The sequence below is a fragment of the Coregonus clupeaformis genome, chromosome 9 (assembly GCF_020615455.1).
Source record: "Coregonus clupeaformis isolate EN_2021a chromosome 9, ASM2061545v1, whole genome shotgun sequence".
NCBI lineage: Eukaryota > Metazoa > Chordata > Actinopteri > Salmoniformes > Salmonidae > Coregonus > Coregonus clupeaformis.
In genome coordinates this window covers 29,316,953-29,338,435 of record NC_059200.1, presented here as the reverse complement: position 1 = coordinate 29,338,435, position 21,483 = coordinate 29,316,953, and the positions used below count along the sequence as shown (strand labels likewise).

General features: G+C 40.9%; 2 protein-coding genes across 5 annotated transcripts in view; one reads left to right on the top strand and one right to left on the bottom strand.

Annotated features, from left to right (window-relative positions):
- LOC121573795 (histone-lysine N-methyltransferase SETD1B-A-like) overlaps positions 1-10,064 on the bottom strand; it is a 22,075-nt gene extending 12,011 nt beyond the window's left edge. Inside the window, exons 1-6 of one of the 2 annotated variants that reach the window (XM_045222564.1) lie at positions 9,978-10,064; positions 7,562-7,716; positions 7,145-7,243; positions 6,449-6,719; positions 4,255-4,376; positions 569-1,681 (exon numbers count right to left, since the gene is read on the bottom strand). In XM_045222564.1, the coding sequence (XP_045078499.1) occupies positions 569-1,681; positions 4,255-4,376; positions 6,449-6,719; positions 7,145-7,243; positions 7,562-7,702 (1,746 nt within the window). In that variant the 5' untranslated portion in view covers positions 7,703-7,716; positions 9,978-10,064. Of the gene's footprint in view, positions 1-568; positions 1,682-4,254; positions 4,377-6,448; positions 6,720-7,144; positions 7,244-7,561; positions 7,717-7,889; positions 7,981-9,977 lie in introns of those variants that run through there. The other variant, XM_041886093.2, reaches the window with a different exon arrangement.
- LOC121573796 (rho-related GTP-binding protein RhoF) lies at positions 9,627-21,483 on the top strand. 3 transcript variants are annotated; one of them, XM_041886096.2, is made up of 5 exons: positions 9,627-9,695; positions 17,203-17,290; positions 19,188-19,297; positions 20,146-20,280; positions 20,492-21,483. In XM_041886096.2, exons 1-5 carry the CDS (start codon positions 9,627-9,629, stop codon positions 20,654-20,656), a joined length of 567 nt encoding a protein of 188 aa, XP_041742030.1. In that variant the 3' UTR covers positions 20,657-21,483. The 3 variants fall into 3 exon arrangements, with proteins under 3 accessions (XP_041742030.1, XP_041742028.1, XP_041742029.1); XM_041886094.2 differs by lacking the exon at positions 9,627-9,695 and adding an exon at positions 10,184-10,351; XM_041886095.2 differs by lacking the exon at positions 9,627-9,695 and adding an exon at positions 15,655-16,175.

Here is a 21,483-nt window from a genome sequence, read left to right as displayed (position 1 = left end):
TGTGCCAGGTAGAGAATACACTAGCAAATAGCAGCTTTGCATCTATTGCAAAATGATTAATACATGGCTTGCAAACACAAAGCCATTCAAATAGAAAACAGATTTCAAAGTACATGACGAATGTATGAAGTGTATATTTTTATGAGGCAACTAGTTCTGATGGCAGGGGAAAAACACAACACTCAAATGTTCTGTATCACTCACTGTATGTTGTTGATAACTTCACAGCATACCAAGACCCATAAAAACGGTCACTCATTTTGTCACTGTTTGCTGTGAAACCAGAATGAAACATTTCCTCTAGTAGTATACAGACAGAAGAATGAAACTAAAGGGAAAGTGCAGGCTTACTATCAGACACTGAAGCCTGTTCACTTCCTGTTTACTTCCGGTGCCCCCACTGCAGCTGCCAAATAGATCCGGCTGCAAGCAGACATCTCCACAGCAATACTCCTACTGTGGCCAATAACGTGTCATGTATGGAATGGAGTATCTGTTCCCCATTTCCATCTTCCACTTTCTAAACATTGCATCTACCCAAAGTAAGGATGATACTGTTGGTTCTTACCTCCATTTTGTCTGTGGGTGTGTGGTGTCCGAGGCGACCATCCTTCAGGTCACTGGCGTTCTTCCCATTGAGATGGTCTGGAGAGCTGACTCCCTTGAGGAGCGAGCCTGCTACAGGGATGGGCTCCTCATCATCCGAGTCAGGCAGGGGCGTGGGGCTGACGTCCTCCAGGCCCGTGCTAGAGGGCAGAGAGGTGTGGGTGCCCCCATAAGGAGGGATGGGGGACAGCTGAGAGGAAGAGGAGGAGATGGGGCTGCAGACCATACGCACATCAGTGTCTGATGAGTCGCCTCCAGGAAGGAAGGGAAGCTTTGTCCTTTTCTCCTTCAGGAGCATCTCAATACGGGAGTCCAGGCTATTTCGCTCTGACTCCAGGGTTGGTGTGCCGGGGGAGTGGGGGCAGTGCTTGGGTGTCCGGGCAGGGGGGGTGCTGGGGTGGGCCTTGGGTTCAGGTGGGGGTTCTGGAATGGGTGGAGTAGCTGGCTTATCCTTGACTGGCTTGAAGTCAGTGGCAGGGGCCATGGGGGGCCTCCGGTACTCTGCCTCCCACTGGACGGGCTGGTGGAACGGAGGTTCTGAGGGGGGGAACGCAGGGGGCATTGGGGCCTGCTGGTAGGGAGAAAAGGCAGACTTAAAGCTGGCACTGGTAGGGGGAGGTGGTGTGTGGGCAAAGGATGAGGAAGAGGGAGGGGGTTCAGGTGGGGCAGGTTGGTGCTGCTTGAAGGCAGACTGTTCAGAGTTTCCTCGGTAGGAGGAGGATCCTGATCCCCCAGTGCCATGGACATAACGCCTCTCCGGTCTCCGGTTGTAGGCATCCTGGAACTTGCTCTCGTGTCTGCGAGACTTGTAGCCTCCAGAGCCTTCGGCCCGGCTAGACTGGTAGGCTGGGGTGGCCTGCCTGCTGGAATAGTTGGAGTCCTGAGAGAAGGGGGTACTGGTCTGGCGAGGGGTGTGTGGGGTGCCCTGGGACTGCGGAGTGTCTTGCCTTAGGCTAGAGTAGGCCGTGTCCTGGGACAGAGGGGTGGTGTTGGAGGCGGTGCTGCTGGGGGTCACTGTGCCTCCCACTGCAGCAGACGAGCTGCTCTCAGAGAGCCGGCGCAGGGGCTCACAGGCCTGGGGAGGAACACACCAAACTCTGCTTAGGAAACACACTCACAGAAGGCACTTCATACATTCAACTGCGGAAACCTAACCTATATAACATCCATCAGCATGGCTACATTGCCCATTTAATGTCACAATCAAGTTAAAGGTTTTAAAATGAAAAGAATGCATCTTGAGCACACAGCAACTGTTAGGATTTCACTTAACAGGCCAATAATTATATCTAAAGATGTAGGGTCAGGTTTTAGTTTTTGCGACACTTCCCAATATGCATTAATTCAAAACGCTGAAGACAGCCGAGCATTGCCTGCAGGAGAAGCTGTGCAGAAGGGCTATGGCTCAAAGTACAGGCAGGCTTACAACAGCTCTGCCCCTTTCCTCTGCAGGCAGGCAGAGGTTCTGGACAAAATTCCTTCCTGGGCCCCATTTTACATTTACATTTACATTTTACCACCTGCTGCACTGATAAACTGGATTAGAGATAAGGGTGTCATTTTAGATTGGCTGGGGGTCACAGGGACTCACTAGAGTACAGCGCAGTTACAATGATTCAGGCATGGGGCAACATTTTTCACCAAACAAATATTTGAAGCTGGAAAAACGACTAACTTACAGTGGGGAAGAAAAGTATTTAGTCAGCCACCAATTGTGCAAGTTCTCCCACTTAAAAAGATGAGAGAGGCCTGTAATTTTCATCATAGGTACACGTCAACTATGACAGACAAAATGAGAAAAGAAAATCCAGAAAATCACATTGTAGGATTTTTTATGAATTTATTTACAAATTATGGTGGAAAATAGGTATTTGGTCAATAACAAAAGTTTCTCAATACTTTGTTATATACCCTTTGTTGGCAATGACACAGGTCAAACGTTTTCTGTAAGTCTTCACAAGGTTTTCACACACTGTTGCTGGTATTTTGGCCCATTCCTCCATGCAGATCTCCTCTAGAGCAGTGATGTTTTGGGGCTGTCGCTGGGCAACACGGACTTTCAACTCCCTCCAAAGATTTTCTATGGGCTTGAGATCTGGAGACTGGCTAGGCCACTCCAGGACCTTGAAATGCTTCTTACGAAGCCACTCCTTCGTTGCCCGGGCAGTGTGTTTGGGATCATTGTCATGCTGAAAGACCCAGCCACGTTTCATCTTCAATGCCCTTGCTGATGGAAGGAGGTTTTCACTCAAAATCTCACGATACATGGCCCCATTCATTCTTTCCTTTACACGGATCAGTCGTCCTGGTCCCTTTGCAGAAAAACAGCCCCAAAGCATGATGTTTCCACCCCCATGCTTCACATTAGGTATGGTGTTCTTTGGATGCAACTCAGCATTCTTTGTCCTCCAAACACGACGAGTTGAGTTTTTACCAAAAAGTTCTATTTTGGTTTCATCTGACCATATGACATTCTCCCAATCCTCTTCTGGATCATCCAAATGCACTCTAGCAAACTTCAGACGGGCCTGGACATGTACTGGCTTAAGCAGGGGGACACGTCTGGCACTGCAGGATTTGAGTCCCTGGCGGCGTAGTGTGTTACTGATGGTAGGCTTTGTTACTTTGGTCCCAGCTCTCTGCAGGTCATTCACTAGGTCCCCCCATGTGGTTCTGGGATTTTTGCTCACCGTTCTTGTGATCATTTTGACCCCACGGGGTGAGATCTTGCATGGAGCCCCAGATCGAGGGGAGATTATCAGTGGTCTTGTATGTCTTCCATTTCCTAATAATTGCTCCCACAGTTGATTTCTTCAAACCAAGCTGCTTACCTATTGCAGATTCAGTCTTCCCAGCCTGGTGCAGGTCTACAATTTTGTTTCTGGTGTCCTTTGACAGCTCTTTGGTCTTGGCCATAGTGGAGTTTGGAGTGTGACTGTTTGAAGTTGTGGACAGGTGTCTTTTATACTGATAACAAGTTCAAACAGGTGCCATTAATACAGGTAACGAGTGGAGGACAGAGGAGCCTCTTAAAGAAGAAGTTACAGGTCTGTGAGAGTCAGAAATCTTGCTTGTTTGTAGGTGACCAAATACTTATTTTCCACCATAATTTGCAAATAAATTCATAAAAAATCCTATAATGTGATTTTCTGGAGAAAGAAATTCTCAATTTGTCTGTCATAGTTGACGTGTACCTATGATGAAAATTACAGGCCTCTCTCATCTTTTTAAGTGGGAGAACTTGCACAATTGGTGGCTGACTAAATACTTTTTTCCCCACTAACTAAATGATGCCTTCATCTGAAATACCTTTCTGGTGACATACAATAAACTCATATTGGCTGGTCTGCAGTTGACTATGGGACACTTTTCATTTTCAATAATGCAAAGCTCCTTAAAGCTGAGAGACCCAGGCTTATGCGCAGAACTTTACAATCTGTTCAAGAGACTAGGCCAGGGCCTTGCCTATCAGTTGGCACTGCAGAGAGACTAGTTATGCAAACATAAAAAAGTAAATCAAATAAAATGTTCAGACAAATTAAACATGCTTACCTTTCCTGTAAGCTTGTTTTGGAACACTTGCAAATTGTCTCAAATACAACATAACATAGTGCTGCTAAACATCCAACATAAAAGTGGTGGTCTTACCAGAAGAGCCTCTGCCAGGCTACGAGGGGACACTTGTCTGGCCTCCTCTCCACCCACCGGAAGTGTCCGAGGGGTGAAGGTGCCATTCAACAGTAGCTGGAAGTACCTAAGGCGATTCTCACCTGGATGGATAAAGTTAAGATATGGTTCAATCAAATTATATTTCTCAGTAGCCTTAGCAACCTGGACTCAGGGGTAACATAGTAAACAAAAATCTGGGACACTAAAATTAGTATGATATGTTACGTTTGGTATGGTATGTATGAAATTTGTGGATGTCCATCATCCATTTCGTATGATACTGTATGTTACAAACATAGAGAATGATAGAGGTCTCTCGTGGCCAAAAGGCAGTATTAGCATGGGCAGTGCCATTGAGGACTTCCACCATTTTAATGTAGTCAACTGGGTGGGACTTCCCACTTCCAACTGTTGGAGTCATGTCCAACCGGGTCATCAGGCAGGATCAGCCAATCTTGAAGAATAAAATGTACTACTTCAAAATGGAGATTGCCTCAATGGCACTGCCCATGCTGTGACATATGCAATAATGGCACAGATACAAAGATGAGTCCTCTATCTCTACGGTTACAAATTCCAATTAGTTGTGGCTAACGTTAGCTAAGTGGCTAACATGCTAAGTAGGTGCAATATGGTAAGTAGTTGCAAAGTTGCTAATTTGCTAAAATGCTAATGTTGTCCGTGATGAGATTCAAACACGAAACCTTTGGGGTGCTAGACCTTCACATTTTACGCCCGACCAACCACCCTCCTTTCGTTTTTGCGTTAAGTAACCTTGTCTTATGTAACCATACCAAACATAACATATTATACTCATTTGAGTGTACTGTCTAGTCTATGAGACCAGGCTGACCTTAGAGGTGTGTTAGAAGAACATCATTCACAGCAATAAATACACAATAATGCAAGAATGTGTGATATATTATTCAATGTATTTCTTAAAATAAAATTTGAAAACAGGATGAGTTCTTTCTGCATGTGGAATTTTCCACAAGGCAAATGTTCTAGTGACATTTAATTCAAGTTGTACATTTAAAAATCAGCATCTACACATGGAAGTTATTAATTGATTAATCAATTTCAGGGATATATGCGTACTATTGCAGGCAGGTGAAATTATAATGATAAATTGGTACTCAGTAGGCCTTAGATTTTCTGCTGATCTCCAAGCTACCAGTTTAAATTAAATGCGTCACTGATCACTATCCCTATGACCCTCTGCTGCTGTAAGAGGAACCACTGTCTCTTTAAGAGATTACGAGAATAGTGGTGCTTCTAAAACAACTAGGAACTCATGAGGTCAGTGATCTTCAGGTCAGAAAGTCAGAGCTCTAGAAAGATGCCCAAATGTCCAACTTGGAATTCCGAGTTGGATGACCGTTCAAAACGATTTCCCCCCATTCGGAGTTCGTTTTTTCCCCCCGAGTACCCAGTTGTCTTGAAAGCACTGATGTCGGAGATTTCCGAGTTCCCAGTTGTGTTGAACGCGGGAAAAAAAAACTTACAGCGTCATGACACGAGTAAATTCTAAATATGATAAACGATATTCAATTTTGCCAGGGAAATAGGTGAAAGTCCTTCATTACTGATGTTAATAGCCAAATTATCCAAATATATTAACATGGTAAAATGCAGCCAGTGTGAACAAGTAAAATATTGTTTAATGATAGGCTGAAATCAAGAAAACTATATTTCGGCTATAAAGTTGGTTTAGAATTAGTCAAACAAAAAATCTAAATAATTATTGCATTATTTTATTATAGGCCTTTATTATAGGCGTCCCTGTGCACATAAATAATTAAACAGCTATAACTAATTCAATGATGACTGCCATAATTGGATATAAATCAAATAAACCAAACGAAACTATGTTTTATTTTTATTCAAGTCGAAAAATACCGTTCTGCAGTTTGCACACACTGATGCTCGTGAGCTGAATCCCATGTAAATCGCACTGACATTCAGATGCAAGTGCTCTGGTTACCAAGCAACCACCGTAAACGTAGGCTATACACGTGACTAAATGTTGTCCTCTAAAAATGAAATTAGTGACATTTTATAAATAAAGGATAGTGTTTTCACATATGCGTACATTTTGTTTCTACAACTGAGAATTAATTGCACGTTGTTTATAAATACTCATATATATTTAGCCCATGTAAAGATTGCTTACCTTTAGGATCCAGCTCTAGGTGGATGATGTTGCCCATAACTGACGTGTTGTGAAGAGTCTGGACAGCATCCTTGGCTGCTTTTACAGTTCCAAAAACAACTTTGGCTATTCCCAAATGCTTTTTGTTCTTCGGATTGTATAGAATTTCCACCTCTTCTATGTCCCCAAATTTCTTGCACATGTCAGTCAAAAAACCTTCTCTGATGTTATCGTTCAGCCTCGCAAACGTCACCTCCTTGGGAGGCACACGGCCGATGTAACATTCATCAATCTGAAGAAAGAAAATAGTTACATTAAATGATGAATGTTACATTTTACTACAGCATATTGAAACCTGAATTACACGCTGCAATGTGACAAACAAAAAGAAAGTTAATGTAGCCTATGCCCGATTAAATATCAACATTTTGGACATCTGCAGTTTACATTTTGAGAAACCAAATAACCACGATAGAATAGTCTTGACATACAACATGCGAAATGTGTTTATTATGTAAGGGACAATAGCTTAGCATGTGTTGCCTGTCTGGAGCACTAAATCCTAAATAAAAAGCATGACACTTCTATCAACAACGTCGAGGGGGTGTGTCAGGCTACTTAAAACTTCGGAACCTTATAAAAGTCTATAGCCCCAAAACATAAAAAGCATGGCACATTTTGTCAAGATCTGAGAGGGGGTGTGACTGATTATCCTACCTTAAACTTCGGAACTGGGAGATCCGTCTCCTTGTACTTCGTCCAGAGACGACCGATTCTCGGGTCTCGGACGATTTCCACTGGTGGCATCCCAGGGTTCTGTAGAATGAATTATAAAATGTAACCATTCAAGAATTCTGACAATATGAAGAATATAACGCGCCGATTGCCGATATCAAGAAGGGGATTACACCAGAAAACGCTACATTCATTCAAGAAAAAGGTTAGAGTTGATTCGAGTTGTTTAGATAAACCTTTGACTGCGTTTGTAACGACGGGATAGTGACACTTCTGATGCACTCTGTCAGGTGCAGAAAGTAACGTGTCAAGCCCACTAACAATGTATCAATCGTTGAGACAAACACTGCAACAATGTAGCTAAGTGTTTCTCTTTTCGAATACGGATGTAACACTTACGGGCATGTTAAAAGTCGTTCCATCATAGCGATACAATTTGTGCGATCCCTTTTTCAACGCTGGGTCAATAATCAACTTGTAACTTCTACAATGGTGACTTCGTTTCTCCCCCGAACTGCAAACGGGATGGTGGTTGTCCATGCCGTTTGCCAAACCTGTGTAGAAATGTCAAGAAGATGAGAGCAACACAGACTCGCGCACAAACACTCGTTAGGTTACATTGTAGCGATAGCTTTGCAAACACTATGAGGAAGAAAATGGGGATTATAAGCGTATCCCAGTTACAGAAACAGACATTACAGAGGAAGGAAAAAAAGAGCAAGCTTACTTGAACTCTGCTTTCTGCCATGGTCTTCGTTTAGTCTGTTTCTTTCCCCTGGCTTGGACATGTTTTGTCCGATCGAACGTTATTTTAATAATCAAACGGCGAGATAATTGATCTTACTGATTACATTACATGATTCAAAGGATACTGCCTCCCTTTTTGCGAGCCAACACATATTGTGCCTCCAGTCTGGGGTTTCTATCTCTCCCACAATAGTATTGAGCTTCGCTACCCCTCATACCATTCGCACTTTCGATTTGAGGTTCTTTACATATGCGTACATTTTGTAATATTATTGGACACCTTTAAACACAAAAAACATTAATAAATCAAGATACGTATTGCATTTAAATGTAGATATTAGAAGTTGTTGTATAGTGGCTCTTTAGCTCGCACATTGGGCATGAAATAAGTGTTGAATCTACCGCCTACTTTTACTCAAACAGCAAACACAAGATGGACATTGGTCGATGCAAGTTCTGTCTAAGCACAGATCTAGGGTCAGTATTACGTTTTAATTCCTGATTGAAAATGTTAGCCTTAGGATATTAAACCTGACCCTAGAGCTGTGCTTATGGGCAACTTCGCAGGAAAAATGTTGGGTGTGTTTACACTATTTTACATAAATAAAACATAACTGAAATATATTTTGAGACTATAGACTAGGCCTACATTATAACCTATACGCGCATATTGTCTGTAATACCCTTATAATATTAAAAGGCCAAATATGGGTCGATTTTAAAGTAACTGTTTATTTTAATCGACACACGTTTTGCATTATTAATCTGTTTAAGGGACTTTTTGATATTTTGTGTTACGTTTGGGTGAGGAGATGTGCCATCCACTGCTTGGTATTTTACAGTGCTTGGGCAATTGGCTGGTTAACAGTAGCAGTTCCACCGGCCAATCAGAGCGAAGCACCATTTTAGCTTCTGCTATTAGAGGCACGGCTGAGGAATCTTTCAACAGAGAGCAGAGAGAGGGGGCTGGGCGCGCTCTCAGCAGCCATTTTCCTGAAATGGGACTCAATGGCCAATATGGGTTTCCTTTGTTTCAAAAGGGATCTTATACTTTATTTCCTCATCTCTTTCTGGACTATGATAAATAACAATGATTCCCCATTGACAGGATGGAGAAGAAGGAAGATAAAATACTGGATGTTATCCCTTTGACATTTTTAACCTTTTTCTCCTCTGCCTGGAATCCATCTTTGTCCTAACTAGGTCATGGCACACCCATATAAAATTATTTTGGATTCTAAAGTAAAAAAAGAAAAAAGTATTGTGAATAAACAGCTTGTAGTTTGAAGTTGTTATGAAGAGAAGCACAGTAAATGTATAATACAATTGTATAATGGCATTTTGTTGACATTGCACTGTAAATGGCCATGTATGATTATAGCATGTGTAAGTAAAATTTTATTACCTTTTGTATATGTAGGAAATGGGCAGTTACTGTTATTAAAGTATCACTATTCTGTTATTTTTATTGACTTCTATCATACATTGATCATTTGGGAGTAATGGTGTCAGTAGAATTGCCAACTCTCTTCAATACATTCATTTTCATACTGTTTTAACTATATCCATCAGAGGCTAATTATATTTGCTCCTCTAATGTCAGCACATAAAGCAGGCCAGAGAGCAAATGGCCTTTAGCAAAAATGCTGAATCATTTATAACTGGAAATTGGCTGTTGGTACTCAACTAACCCCCTTTACTTGTTCTACATTCAAGAATGGTTGCTTCTCATCTTTCACATGGTACACCATCTAGTTACACAACAGAGACGTTTAATACCATGAAGGTTAGTAAGTATTCTTCTTTCAAATGATGGCTCATGCACTACATTTGTCAAATTATGCATGTTTTGTAATAGCTCATAGTAAGCAGTAGGCTATACATTTTGACATTAGACAGAACGAATGTGAGGGTAAAATGTACCTGATGTTGCTTCATGGGAATATTTACATTTCTGTAGAATTCCAGACACAATCCTACACTTATTGGTATCCTCAAAGGCTCACCACATAGATATTGACTCAAACTGGAAGCAGATGAAAAATGAAACTCTAATGAATATATTTACCTTAACATTGTGAGGAAATACATTTATCAGGCCTAAATGCAGGGGGAAATTGAACGTTTTCATTCCCATCTTCGGATCCTCTTATAGTGGTTTAAAGGATGGGTGGGGATGCAACTCCTAAAAAGGAAGAAAACAATTAGCCCAAAGCTATTTATCTTGAAGGATTTTGACTTAGTCTTGACTGCTATTTGACCAACGAATAGCAAATGCTGAAAATCTTCAAGCAGCATCAGTTAGAGCAGTATGCAAACCAGCTCCCCTCTCTCTTCCTGAAGACAGGATTGCAGTCAAATCCCCCACTCTCGAATTTGAAGATATCACAAATAAACCTAAACGACATAACCTACTGCCATGGAAATCTTGTCATTTTAAAGGTAATGGATTTTGAGCTGTCTCAATGCATTAGTTCTAAACAACAGTAATGTTACATTTGATTGTTTTAGGACAGGTTCACCAAGGAGGGATTTACCTAAATTGATCTCATTAACAACTATTATATTGTAAAATTAAACTGTACAAATTGTGAAATGTTGTTGGAATTAGATGCTAATAATAAACTTACAGTTAATTAAAACATGTAATCCAAGAGAAAGATATCTTATTGGGAACACAAATGATTTTAGGGGTAAAATGAATCTGGTAGACCTCTCAATGCTCCCCCTTGTCCAAAAACGACCTTTCATATGTACTTTCGTTTTAATGGCTTCTGTCTCTGCTGTTCTGTTCTCAATTTCAAAATGGCTTCTTCACAGACAAAGGAGATAACTGTGTGCTGGTTAAGTTGCTGCGCCATTGCTGGGCGAGGTAGTCATTCGCAAAAAAGAACTGCAGTCCCACACACAGGTCCCTGTTTGCATACTGGAAATGTATCAATGGTGCGCAAGAAATATGACTTCAACTGGTGTATGTGTGTAAAAGTGTAGTCTACAGCAGAATTGAAACGACAGAGCAGAGAAACATGGCACATTCAGTCCAGTCGTCTCGTTGCAGGGCTGTAGTTGACAGACCTAAAACGAGTTTGGCAAACATAAGTAATCTGAGGATCTGGCCGCTTGCCAAGCGTATGATAGAACTGCACCCACACAGCCATATAAGGTCAGAAGAAACCATTTCGAACATAGTGCTGTATTTCTTTCAGGATACTCAAAGGGGATTTCAGACTTCTTCGTACTCTGTCTCCCCTTCAAGATAATGATTCGATGTTGTATTTCGAGGTGTTGATCAGCTACTCAAGAAGATTTTAGGAGATGTCATACAAGCAAGATGTAATCCATCCTATAGGTAAAGGAGAAAAATAGGAACAAACCTGTGTATGTGCACTGTATGTGTGTTTTCCTGAGTATTAAAGTGTCTCCAGTTGAACTCTAATGGTTACAGTTGCTATGCATATGCCATGGATTATGTTGATCTATCTTAATCGCATGATCAACACAGCGGCTAAACAACCTCATTGTTATGTTTCAGAAACAGAGAAATAGTCTACATGTCGGAAATGTTTTAGTCAACTGTAGAGGAGCTTGTTTTTCGAGGCAGGGTTCAATTCCTATTGCACAATTGCTGCGTAAATGGCCAAGGGTAAAAAGTGTCGAACCATAAGGTCACGAGGCTCCATGCAACGCTGTAAACCAGGCATACAACAAACTGCTGTTTACACCCTCTGAAAACAAAATAGACGCGTTGGGCATGCCAGATACCAGCAGTCGATGGGCCTTTCTTGTAGAGAGTAGAACCATGCATTATGGAATAGAACATGCAGGCCATTCCATCCGCTCCCTTTCAGTGCTCAAATGATCGAAGACCTTGTTTTTGCTATTATTGAAGCAGCTAGAGTGGAAGTAATGTTAAAAATAAAAAGTGTTACCCAAATGTCTCATATTATATGACCGGCAGAGCACTGTTAAATCCGACTGAATCATGGTATATAGGCTTTTTGTATGGCAAAACCGACCAGCTGTTATTACGCAAGCAGAGAAGGAACACATTAAAGCACACCCAGAAAAAAGGGAATGGGCAGAAGACCAACGACTGCTCGCAGCACAGTAGGGTATATTTATTTGCCTATACTCGGACCCTTGTATGTCAAGCTGTTCTATGCAGGCATGCTATTTAGGCCTTTAAAAAACAGTCAGTGATTAGTGTTTTCAAACACAGCATATCTAAATTCGTTTTATATTTATTTGGTTTTAAGTTAATTTATGCAGCTGTTTTTGATAGGGTTTTTGTCAGGATGTATTTGTATAAATATAAAAATTTGAGCTTCTGCACATTTGATAGCCAACTCCGAAACCCTTTTGAGTAATTAATTTAGAATAATTAATTTAAACATTATTCAACCAACAATTAAAGCCTGTAACTTATAGACAAAATACAATTGACCTAAAAATAAATCGACCAGGGGTAATTTAGATAATCTCCCATAAAAAAAAAAAACCACTGTTAAATGTTACAAAATCTATTGGCCCACTAACATTGAAATCGGCAATTTCAACACGTCTTTTTATAATCGCATGCATTTTGGCCTTTCTAATCTGGTTTTCAGTCCCACAGAAATAGAAAATATTATAGGCAGGGTTTTTCAATTATCAAAATAGTAGGAGTTCCGTTGATTTCTGTTGGATGCAAGACGGCATTTTAGCTCATGAATTGTGATTTAAGTATGTTACAGGAAAATAAAGATCACATTTTAAGATTTACATTTTGTTGCATAAACAATTGATTTCCATCCAACACTATCCAAATCACAATGGTCCATGTAATTAATGTTGTAATCGTTCTGTGGAGGCTGTCAACATGTCTTCGAGCTTGGCCTCCACTGTTACAGCGTGACCAATCGCACACAGTCCGAAATGGACAGGAGAGAGGCAATAGTGGCCTACTAGGATTTTAAACATTATTTTACTCCAATCTATTGTGAATATTGAAAGTTTATTGATATTGACGCAATAACAGAAAAGCCAACGCTATTATTCATATAGGCTAACATTCCACTTCACATAAATCCCATTCGTTGTTCCATGATTCGTTGATCTGTTATTTAGGTTAGAAAAATATGCTGATAGAAATGTACATAGACCTATTGTGTGTATTTTGCTTTTATTTTCTCTGGGTCTGTATTTATTTTGCCACAAACTGTATATGCTATCCAAACTAAATATATGTTTTATTCGGTTTTTCTCTCCATATTGCTTTTCACACACATTTGTATGTCGGGAAGTCTACATGACAAACCTACTTGAAATATTCCCTTTGGTGACATTCCTGTAGGTGGCAATGAAGCAATAGGTTGAGTGTTACATACAATTATACATTTTTAAACGTTTACATAAAAAACAACCCAATGGTAGGCTATCTGCCCATCTGAAATTAGCCCACCCAACTACCTCATCCCCATATTGTTATTTATTTTGCTCATTTGCACCCCAGTATCTCTATTTGCACATCATCTCTTGCACATCTATCATTCCAGTGTTAATACTAATTGTAATTATTTTGCACTATGGCCTATTTATTGCCTTACCTCCATAACTTGCTACATTTGAACACACTGTATATATATTTTCTGTTGTATTTTTGACTTTTTTGTTTTACCCCATATGTAACTCTGTGTTGTTGTTTTTATCGCACTGCTTTGCTTTATCTTGGCCAGGTCGCAGTTGTAAATGAGAACATGTTCTCAACTGGCTTACCTGGTTAAATAAAGGTTAAATATATATATATTTTTTCTTTTTCTTCTTATTAAATGTGAATTGAAATATCATTGTTATCCTGCTACCTTTTTTAAAGAGATTGTGTTTCAAATGTACTTGCTCTTTTGAAATGTTCATTGAAATATACATTTAAACTGCAAATAAATATAAATTAATCAGTTGTCTGTTATGCTTTCTTTGAGTTTTTGACATTGATGGTTGTGATAACTGACACAATTAAGAAGACTCAGAGATTATGATTTTAAAATACATTGTAGCTTTACTCTAAGAAAAAATATGATTTAGTGCTCAACTTACTAGTGGTTTAGTGGTCACATTTTCAGTATAATTTCAATGGGGCTCAGCGGAACCAGTCTGTTTAGCTATCATTCACTCCTTGCCACTCCTGTCATGCTAAACTTTGGCATATAACATGGAATACAATTCATGGAATGTTAGCAAAACTGACTGGCACCCAGGCTAGAACCACACAGGGTGATATACTGTATGAATCAACACAAAGAAGAGCTTTTTCTTCCATGGTGGTAAATTACATATCTCTAACTACACTGAAAAAAAATATAAATGCAACATGTAAAGTGTTGGTCCAATGTTTCATGAGCTGAACTAATATATCCCCAACATTTTCCATACGCACAAAAAGCTTATTTCTCTCAAATGTAATGCACAAATTAGTTTACATCGCTATTAGTGAGCATTTCTCCTTTGCCAAGATAATCCATCCACCTGACAGGTGTGGCATATCAAGAAGCTTATTAAACAGCATGATCATTACACAGGTGCACCTTGTGCTGGGGTTTTGAAGGAGCGTGCAATTGGCATGCTGACTGCAGGAATGTCCACCAGAGCTGTTGCCAGATAATTTAATGTTTACTTTTTTTCCATAAGCCGCCTCCGTCGTTTTAGAGTTTTTGGAGTATGTCCAACTGGCCTCACAACCACAGACCACGCGTAACTACGCCAGCCCAGGTCCTCCCCATCCGGCTTCCTGTGGGATCGTCTGAGACCAGCCACCCAGACAGCTGATGAAACTGTGGGTTTGCACAACCGAAGAACTTCTACACAAACTGTCAGAAACCGTCTCAGGGAAGCTCATCTGCGTGCTCGTTGTACTCACCAGGGTCTTGACCGGACTGCAGTTTGGCGTCATAACCAACTTCAGTGGGCAAATACTCACATTCGATGGCCACTGGCACACTGGAGAAGTGTGCTCTTCACAGATTAATCCCGGTTTCAACTGTACCGGGCAGTGGGCAGACAGCGTGTATGGTGTCATGTGGGCGAGCGGTTTGCTGATGTCAATGTTGTAAACAGAGTGCCCCATGGTGGCAGTGGGGTTATGGTATGGGCAGGCGTAAGCTACGGACAACGAACACAATTGCATTTTATTGATGGCAATTTGAATGCACAGAGATACCGTGACGAGATCCTGAGGCCCATTGTCGTGCCATTCATCCGCCACCATCACCTCATGTTTCAGCATGATAATGCATGGCCCAATGTCACAAGGATCTGTGACCAACAGATGCATATCTGTATTCCCAGTCATGTGAAATCAATAGATTAGGGCCTAATTAATTTATTTCAATTGACTGATTTCCTTATGAACTGTAACTCAGTAAAACCTTTGAAATTGTTGCATGTTGCATTTATATTTTTGTTCAGTATAAAATAAGAGTGTTCTCAAGGTATAGGCACAGGTTACTAGGTCAAGTCAAATGTTACTAGGCCTGTGTGTGATCCTGACCCCAGCTAACCCCACTCTCTTCATCCGAGGCCACTCAATTATAGCTCTCTATATCCCAGAGCACAAATACTTCAGATACCACTGATCATTATTGGTTTCTACTATGAGAGTGAGGGGGAGGGCACAGAGGGGGAGGGCACAGAACTCTGCTGTAGCACATTCAACACACCTTTCTAAATAGAGGCAGTGCCTCAGTGTGAGCCTCAGCCCCCGCCCATCGATGTGATGGGACAGGCCAGATGACTACAGAGCAGGAGGGAGAGAGAGCGAGCAGCTGTAGACTGACTCTATTGCGTGACTGAGCTTTTACCACAGAGACGCTTCCAGTGAACAAATTGATGAGGAAGAGAAGAGTGTTCAGGGTCACTAGGAAATAACTGAAGTTGGAAAGGACCATTAAGTGGTGAACAGAGTGAGACACCTGTTTAAGATGAGCCTGAGCTTGGTGTGTTCCTCTTGTTGACACTCATTCTTCTCACTTAGCCAGGCTCAGGTTCTCTTTATGAATTACATTGGGTAGAACTGACATGTGTTCAGACTCAGTTGGGAGGGACTGACTTTATCCTGACTTCTGTCTGACTGCGACCTGTTGGACTCTACAAAGGAGATATGACACAGAACGGTACTGTGACTAGCAATGGCAACGCTAAGAAGGGAGAAGAACTAAAAATTGTTATTGTGGGTGATGGGGGATGTGGGAAAACATCCCTTCTAATGGTGTATGCCAAAGGAGACTTTCCAGAGGTAAGGACAGCATGGCATCTAGTGGCATCTCTTGAAATGTTTGCTTATTAGAATAAGGAAGTAAGTGTGTTCATGAACATAATTGTTTTAGATTAAGATAATCACCCTTAAAAATAAAATAAAAATAATATTCAGTCATTATTAATTTGTGCCCTTTTGAGGGTGACATCACCAAGCCATACTCAGAGTTTTGTTCCTGTCATGAAAGTAGCCTAATGATTATCTCCACTCTATCATGAAATGAATGTAAAAGTATATTGTTTATATCATTCATCTTACTAACTTATTTCTTAATACAAATAAAACAAGTTATTTTATCGCCATCTCCATTATTTTAAGTTTTGGTCAGCAGATTTATGCTTAGTTCATTATTCAAGTTCAGACTGTAATACCAACACTGTCCGTTCCAGTATAAACAACCTTTTGAATTAAACAATTTAGATGCAAATATATTCATTTTTCACTGCATTAACTCTCCCAAACAAAGTAATGGTAAGTTAGCACAAATAAGTAACACTATTCTAAATATAGGCTTCCTTCTCCAAAGATAATGATTTGTAACATAATTACATTTTAGTCATTTAGCAGATGCTCTTATCCAGAGCAACTTGCATACATTTATTTAATTTTTCATACTGGCCCCCTGTGGGAATCAAACCCACAACCCTGGCGTTGCAAACACCATGCTCTACCAACTGAGCTACATCCCTGCCAGCCATTCCCTCCCCTACCCTGGACAACGCTGGGCCAATTGTGCGCTGCCCCATGGGTCTGGATTCGAACCAGGATCTCTAGTGGCACAGCTTAGACCACTGTGCCACAGCTTAGACCACTGTGCCACTCGGGAGACATAATGAAGTTATTCTCCTAGACAGAACATTACATGTATATAAGATCTATGGCACTTTATCCAGTTTTGGTTTAATTACATTGCCTCAATTGTGTGCATTTACAGTATCCCGTTGATGAAATTCAAAATGATTGAAATACTGAATTTCTTTCTCCCTTTGTCATTTCTGTTAAACAGAAGTATGCTCCGTCTGTGTTTGAGAAATATGTCACCACAGTCACGTATGGAGGGAAAGAGATTCGGCTCAACCTCTATGACACAGCTGGTAAGGTCCCCTATCCAACATAATCATTATTAAGTATCTATAGATCAAGAAGAGGGTTCTGTTCCTGCACAATGGGCAGGTATGTAGGGTGTGGATCATTGTTCTGTGGGTGTGGAGTCACCTTGCCTGTCATGCTTGAGCAGAGGTATTCTGGTAGCATATCTTTGATCAGCTAGGTGGAACATAAAGCTAGATAGAAGGATATAATTGTGTCAGAGGTCAATGCAATCCAAACATTGGGTTCAGAACAGAGATTCTAAAATGCTTTCAATTAGAAACTAATATAGCCATCTGTGAAAAAAAATATTGTGACTTATTTATCCTCTTGTTTTCTGGAGAATAAACCGTCAAAACAGACATGGGACTAGTGTCTTATGACCATCTCTATGACTGGAAACTTTTTCTCCAAGCAATGTGTTGCGTTGAAATGTCATAATGGAGTATTGCAGATTTACTGTCTGACTTTGTAGTTAATAACAATTGTACAAATTTTTATACTAACCCACCCACCACCCCCCCAATTAAATTGTTTTTGTAAACTATGAGTATGACACATCTCACTAAATATTACACCTTGCCCTCTCAGAGCACTGATGCAATGACAAGCAGCAGTGTTGCAGAAAGCTGCTGTGACAGAGGATGTGGTGGAGGCTCATCTATAGAAATTATGTTTGTAGCTGTATTTGCATCTGAGTGGTTCTTCGATACTTTCAACAAGACATTGTCAACGAAAGCTCAGACTATCAGCTCAAACGGCTAGATATTGAATTGAAAATCTTAATTTTGTCATTTACGTGGCACTAGCTTCTAAATAATAACTTTATTCTGTTGAATTGTTTACTTGATTTTCTAGTTTTTCAGCTCCTTGTTATGGATATTGTAAATCATAAATAGAGTACCACAGTATGAGTCATATTACCCATAAAACCTAGCGGTCAAACAAGGAAATGGTTCCAAAAACTATGATCCCTTACTGATGTCACATGTTAAATCCACTTCAATCAGTGTAGATGAAGGGGAGGAGACTAGTTAAAGAAGGATCTTTTAAGCCTTGAGACAGTTGAGACATGGATTGTGTATGTGTGCCATTCAGAGGGTGAATGGGCAAGACAAAATATTTAAATCTCTTTTAACGGGGTATGGTAGTAGGTGCCAGGCACACCGGTTTGAGTGTGTCAAGAACTGCAACACTGCTGGGTTTTTCACACTCAACAGTTTCCCGTGTGTATCAAGAATGGTCCACCACCCAAAGGACATCCAGCCAACTTGACACAACTGTGGGAAGCATTGGAGTCAACATGGGCCAGCATCCCTGTGGAAGGCATTCGACACCTTGTAGAGTCTATGCCCCTAACAAATTGAGGCTGTTCTGAGGGCAAAAGGGGGTGCAACTCAATATTAGGAAGGTGTTCCTAATGTTTTGTACACTGTGCATTTTATGGTTTTATCCAGACTAGTGGAATACTTGGCTTCCTGAGAAGTTAGTTTCAGAAATTACTTTATACTTGTTCTCTATCAATACTGGATAATGCAAACCACTCCCCTATAGAAATGTAAATTTCACGTATTGACTAATAACAGTGGCAGAATGATCTACTTACTATGTTGGGGGCGGATTTTGGTGTTTCCAAGGACAACCTATCACATGTCATAGTACAGTGTCTCCACTGTGCGTCATCGGCTTATCTTAGCCTAACTGCCGGAACAGCCACTTTATTTGACAGGAAAAGGAAGTTGAAGCCAGGATGTGGTTTTATAACTCACCCCCAGCATGGTTCAGTATCAACTCATTCCATACTACAGGTTGTTAGAAGAAGAAAAAATGGTCTCTATTTTCTTTCTATAAGTTCACCAAACACTTCACATTGAGTGTGTATTTGTATGTCAATTTCTTCAGGCCAAGATGATTACGATCGTTTGAGGCCACTCTCCTACCAGGATGCCAACCTGGTGTTAGTTTGTTATGACGTGACCAACCCCACCAGTTTTGAAAATGTCTTAATCAAGGTAAGCTCATTGATCATGATTCATCTACGATGTGACATTATCCAGTGACAGCCAATGACATTAATATTCTGCCCAACAACAGCCAATGAATGCTAAGTAAGCAGCTAACCACAGTGAATTTAAGGGCCTGCATGTTTTGCTACGATCCCAGTACAGTGCATAATAGATCTAGTGAGTATTGTCTGTACAAACAAGCACAACATTAGTCACCACAGAGGTGGGAAAGGGATTGCGAGTTCATCGCTTATCAGTTGTTAGATGTCACGTCTAGGCAGGAATTTAGTTTGATGAATGATTGTTGGAGATTGACTTTGATATGAACATGTACATTCTTCTGACTTTGCTCGCTACTTGTGACTCAACCAGAGCACATTAACTTTAACCCCAGTGGCTTGGCCTGAAAAACAAACAGGACTGTGCTGGAAGCCTCCCTCAATGAGCAGGGAAATGTCAATACAGAGCCATGAATGCAAACCATGTGAATAAATCAAGGGGAATGCAGTCAGAGTGAGACTTTGTAAGCACAAAACATTACAGCAAGGGAGGGGGGGGTGGTAAATACAAAATAAAACACGCCTACTTGTAGAACCGATACCTGGGTGGACGTAGAGCCAAACCAAACAACCTGTCAATGTAGTATTTTTGTCTGCTATTTTATAAGTATCTGTTTCCTCCGTTGGGTCATTGATAAACCTTATTGCTAGTTGTTCATGGGTCCAGTCAATGAAAACATGAAAACAGTGCAAACACCATGATCCCGAGTGTAATCCCAATGTGACAGTTTGAGCTCCTTCCTTCCTTGACCTCCGACCTCTACATTCACTATTGTGTTCTGCTGTCTCACGCAGTGGTACCCGGAAGTTAACCACTTCTGTCGCGATGTTCCTGTCATTCTGATTGGCTGTAAGACTGACCTGAGGAAGGATAAGGAGCGTACCAGGAGACTCAAAGCCATGGACCAGGCTCCTATCACTTACACACAGGTGAGGATCAACCTGTCCTCCTGATGACAGGGTTTATACACATAACTTGAGGTGTGGTGCTTTGACTTTAACCATTTCATTTGAATTATGGATCATGGCCTTCAAATGCTTGATCCTAGAAAACCTTCTCTGATTTGCCCTGTGTACCAGTCTCCAATTCTGATCTAGTACTCCCTGTCATCCAGTGAATGCTCTTTGTTTGGTTCCACAGGGTGAGGAGACAAGGCGGCATATGAGTGCTGAGCTTTATCTGGAATGTTCAGCCAAATACCGGGAGAACGTAGAGGATGTTTTCAGAGATGCCACCAAAAAAGCACTGGCATCCAGCCGCAGAGCAAGACACCGTACGAAGAAGAGGCATTGTGTCGTCCTGTGACCTCATTCTAGTGAAAGGCTTGAAGTCCATTGACACAACGGGACACCCTGTCCTCTGGTCTTACATGCCAAAGCTACACAATCTGCTGCTTGGCTTTTATAAACAACTGCTTGCCACATCCTGGGTCATCCTAATTCAATTTCAACAAGAGCCTGTTCCATCCCCAGCCAACTCATGCCTTTGGGATCTGGACAATGATATTGAACACTGAACTAATGTCTGGTAAGATCTTCTAGGGCAGAGATGGAATTCCTGCTAGTTCTGTGGGCGCAAGGTCTATGCAGGGATTCTAGAGTGGTTTTGTTAATGGATATTTCCACATTAGACCAGGGTGTAAATTGGCATATAAAAGCAAAGTGAGATTGTGCTTCATATACTTTTTTCAAATATCCTTTTATCAATTACTGAATTGCTATTTTTACTTTTATAAAGGATTTGTTATGCCTATTGCTGGCCTTCTGTGATTTATTAGTTTATTTTTTTAACATCTCTCACTATCATTGAGTGGTTGATTGTAAAAAAATGTTTGTAGCAGTTCCATTTCTAGGACAATGCACTGACCTACTTACTGTACTGTTACCTTCAATAACTCTTCCTTGATACAATCACGGCTCTGGCCCACTGATCACTATCACCTGGCACGATTTGTTTCAGGAAGTCTTCTGTTAGTTGATACCTACTCATGGAAAATATCCCTATTACACATGTTCATGTAAGCGGCTTACCCTTTCTGCAGAGGATAATAAGTACTAATCAGTGACCGTGCTTACTAAGCATGTTGGTAAACAGTGCACCATCCTCTGAATACAATGTGATGCTGCACCTTT

What these genes read in the sequence shown, in the direction of transcription:
- LOC121573796 (XM_041886094.2), top strand. Translation starts at nt 10,184, where the DNA reads ATGCTGAAAATCTTCAAGCAGCATCAGTTAGAGCAGTATGCAAACCAG. An exon ending in GAAATCTTGTCATTTTAAAG is followed by an intron (nt 10,352 to 17,202) that starts GTAATGGATTTT and finishes TCTGTTAAACAG; the next exon opens with AAGTATGCTCCGTCTGTGTT. An exon ending in CAACCTCTATGACACAGCTG is followed by an intron (nt 17,291 to 19,187) that starts GTAAGGTCCCCT and finishes CAATTTCTTCAG; the next exon opens with GCCAAGATGATTACGATCGT.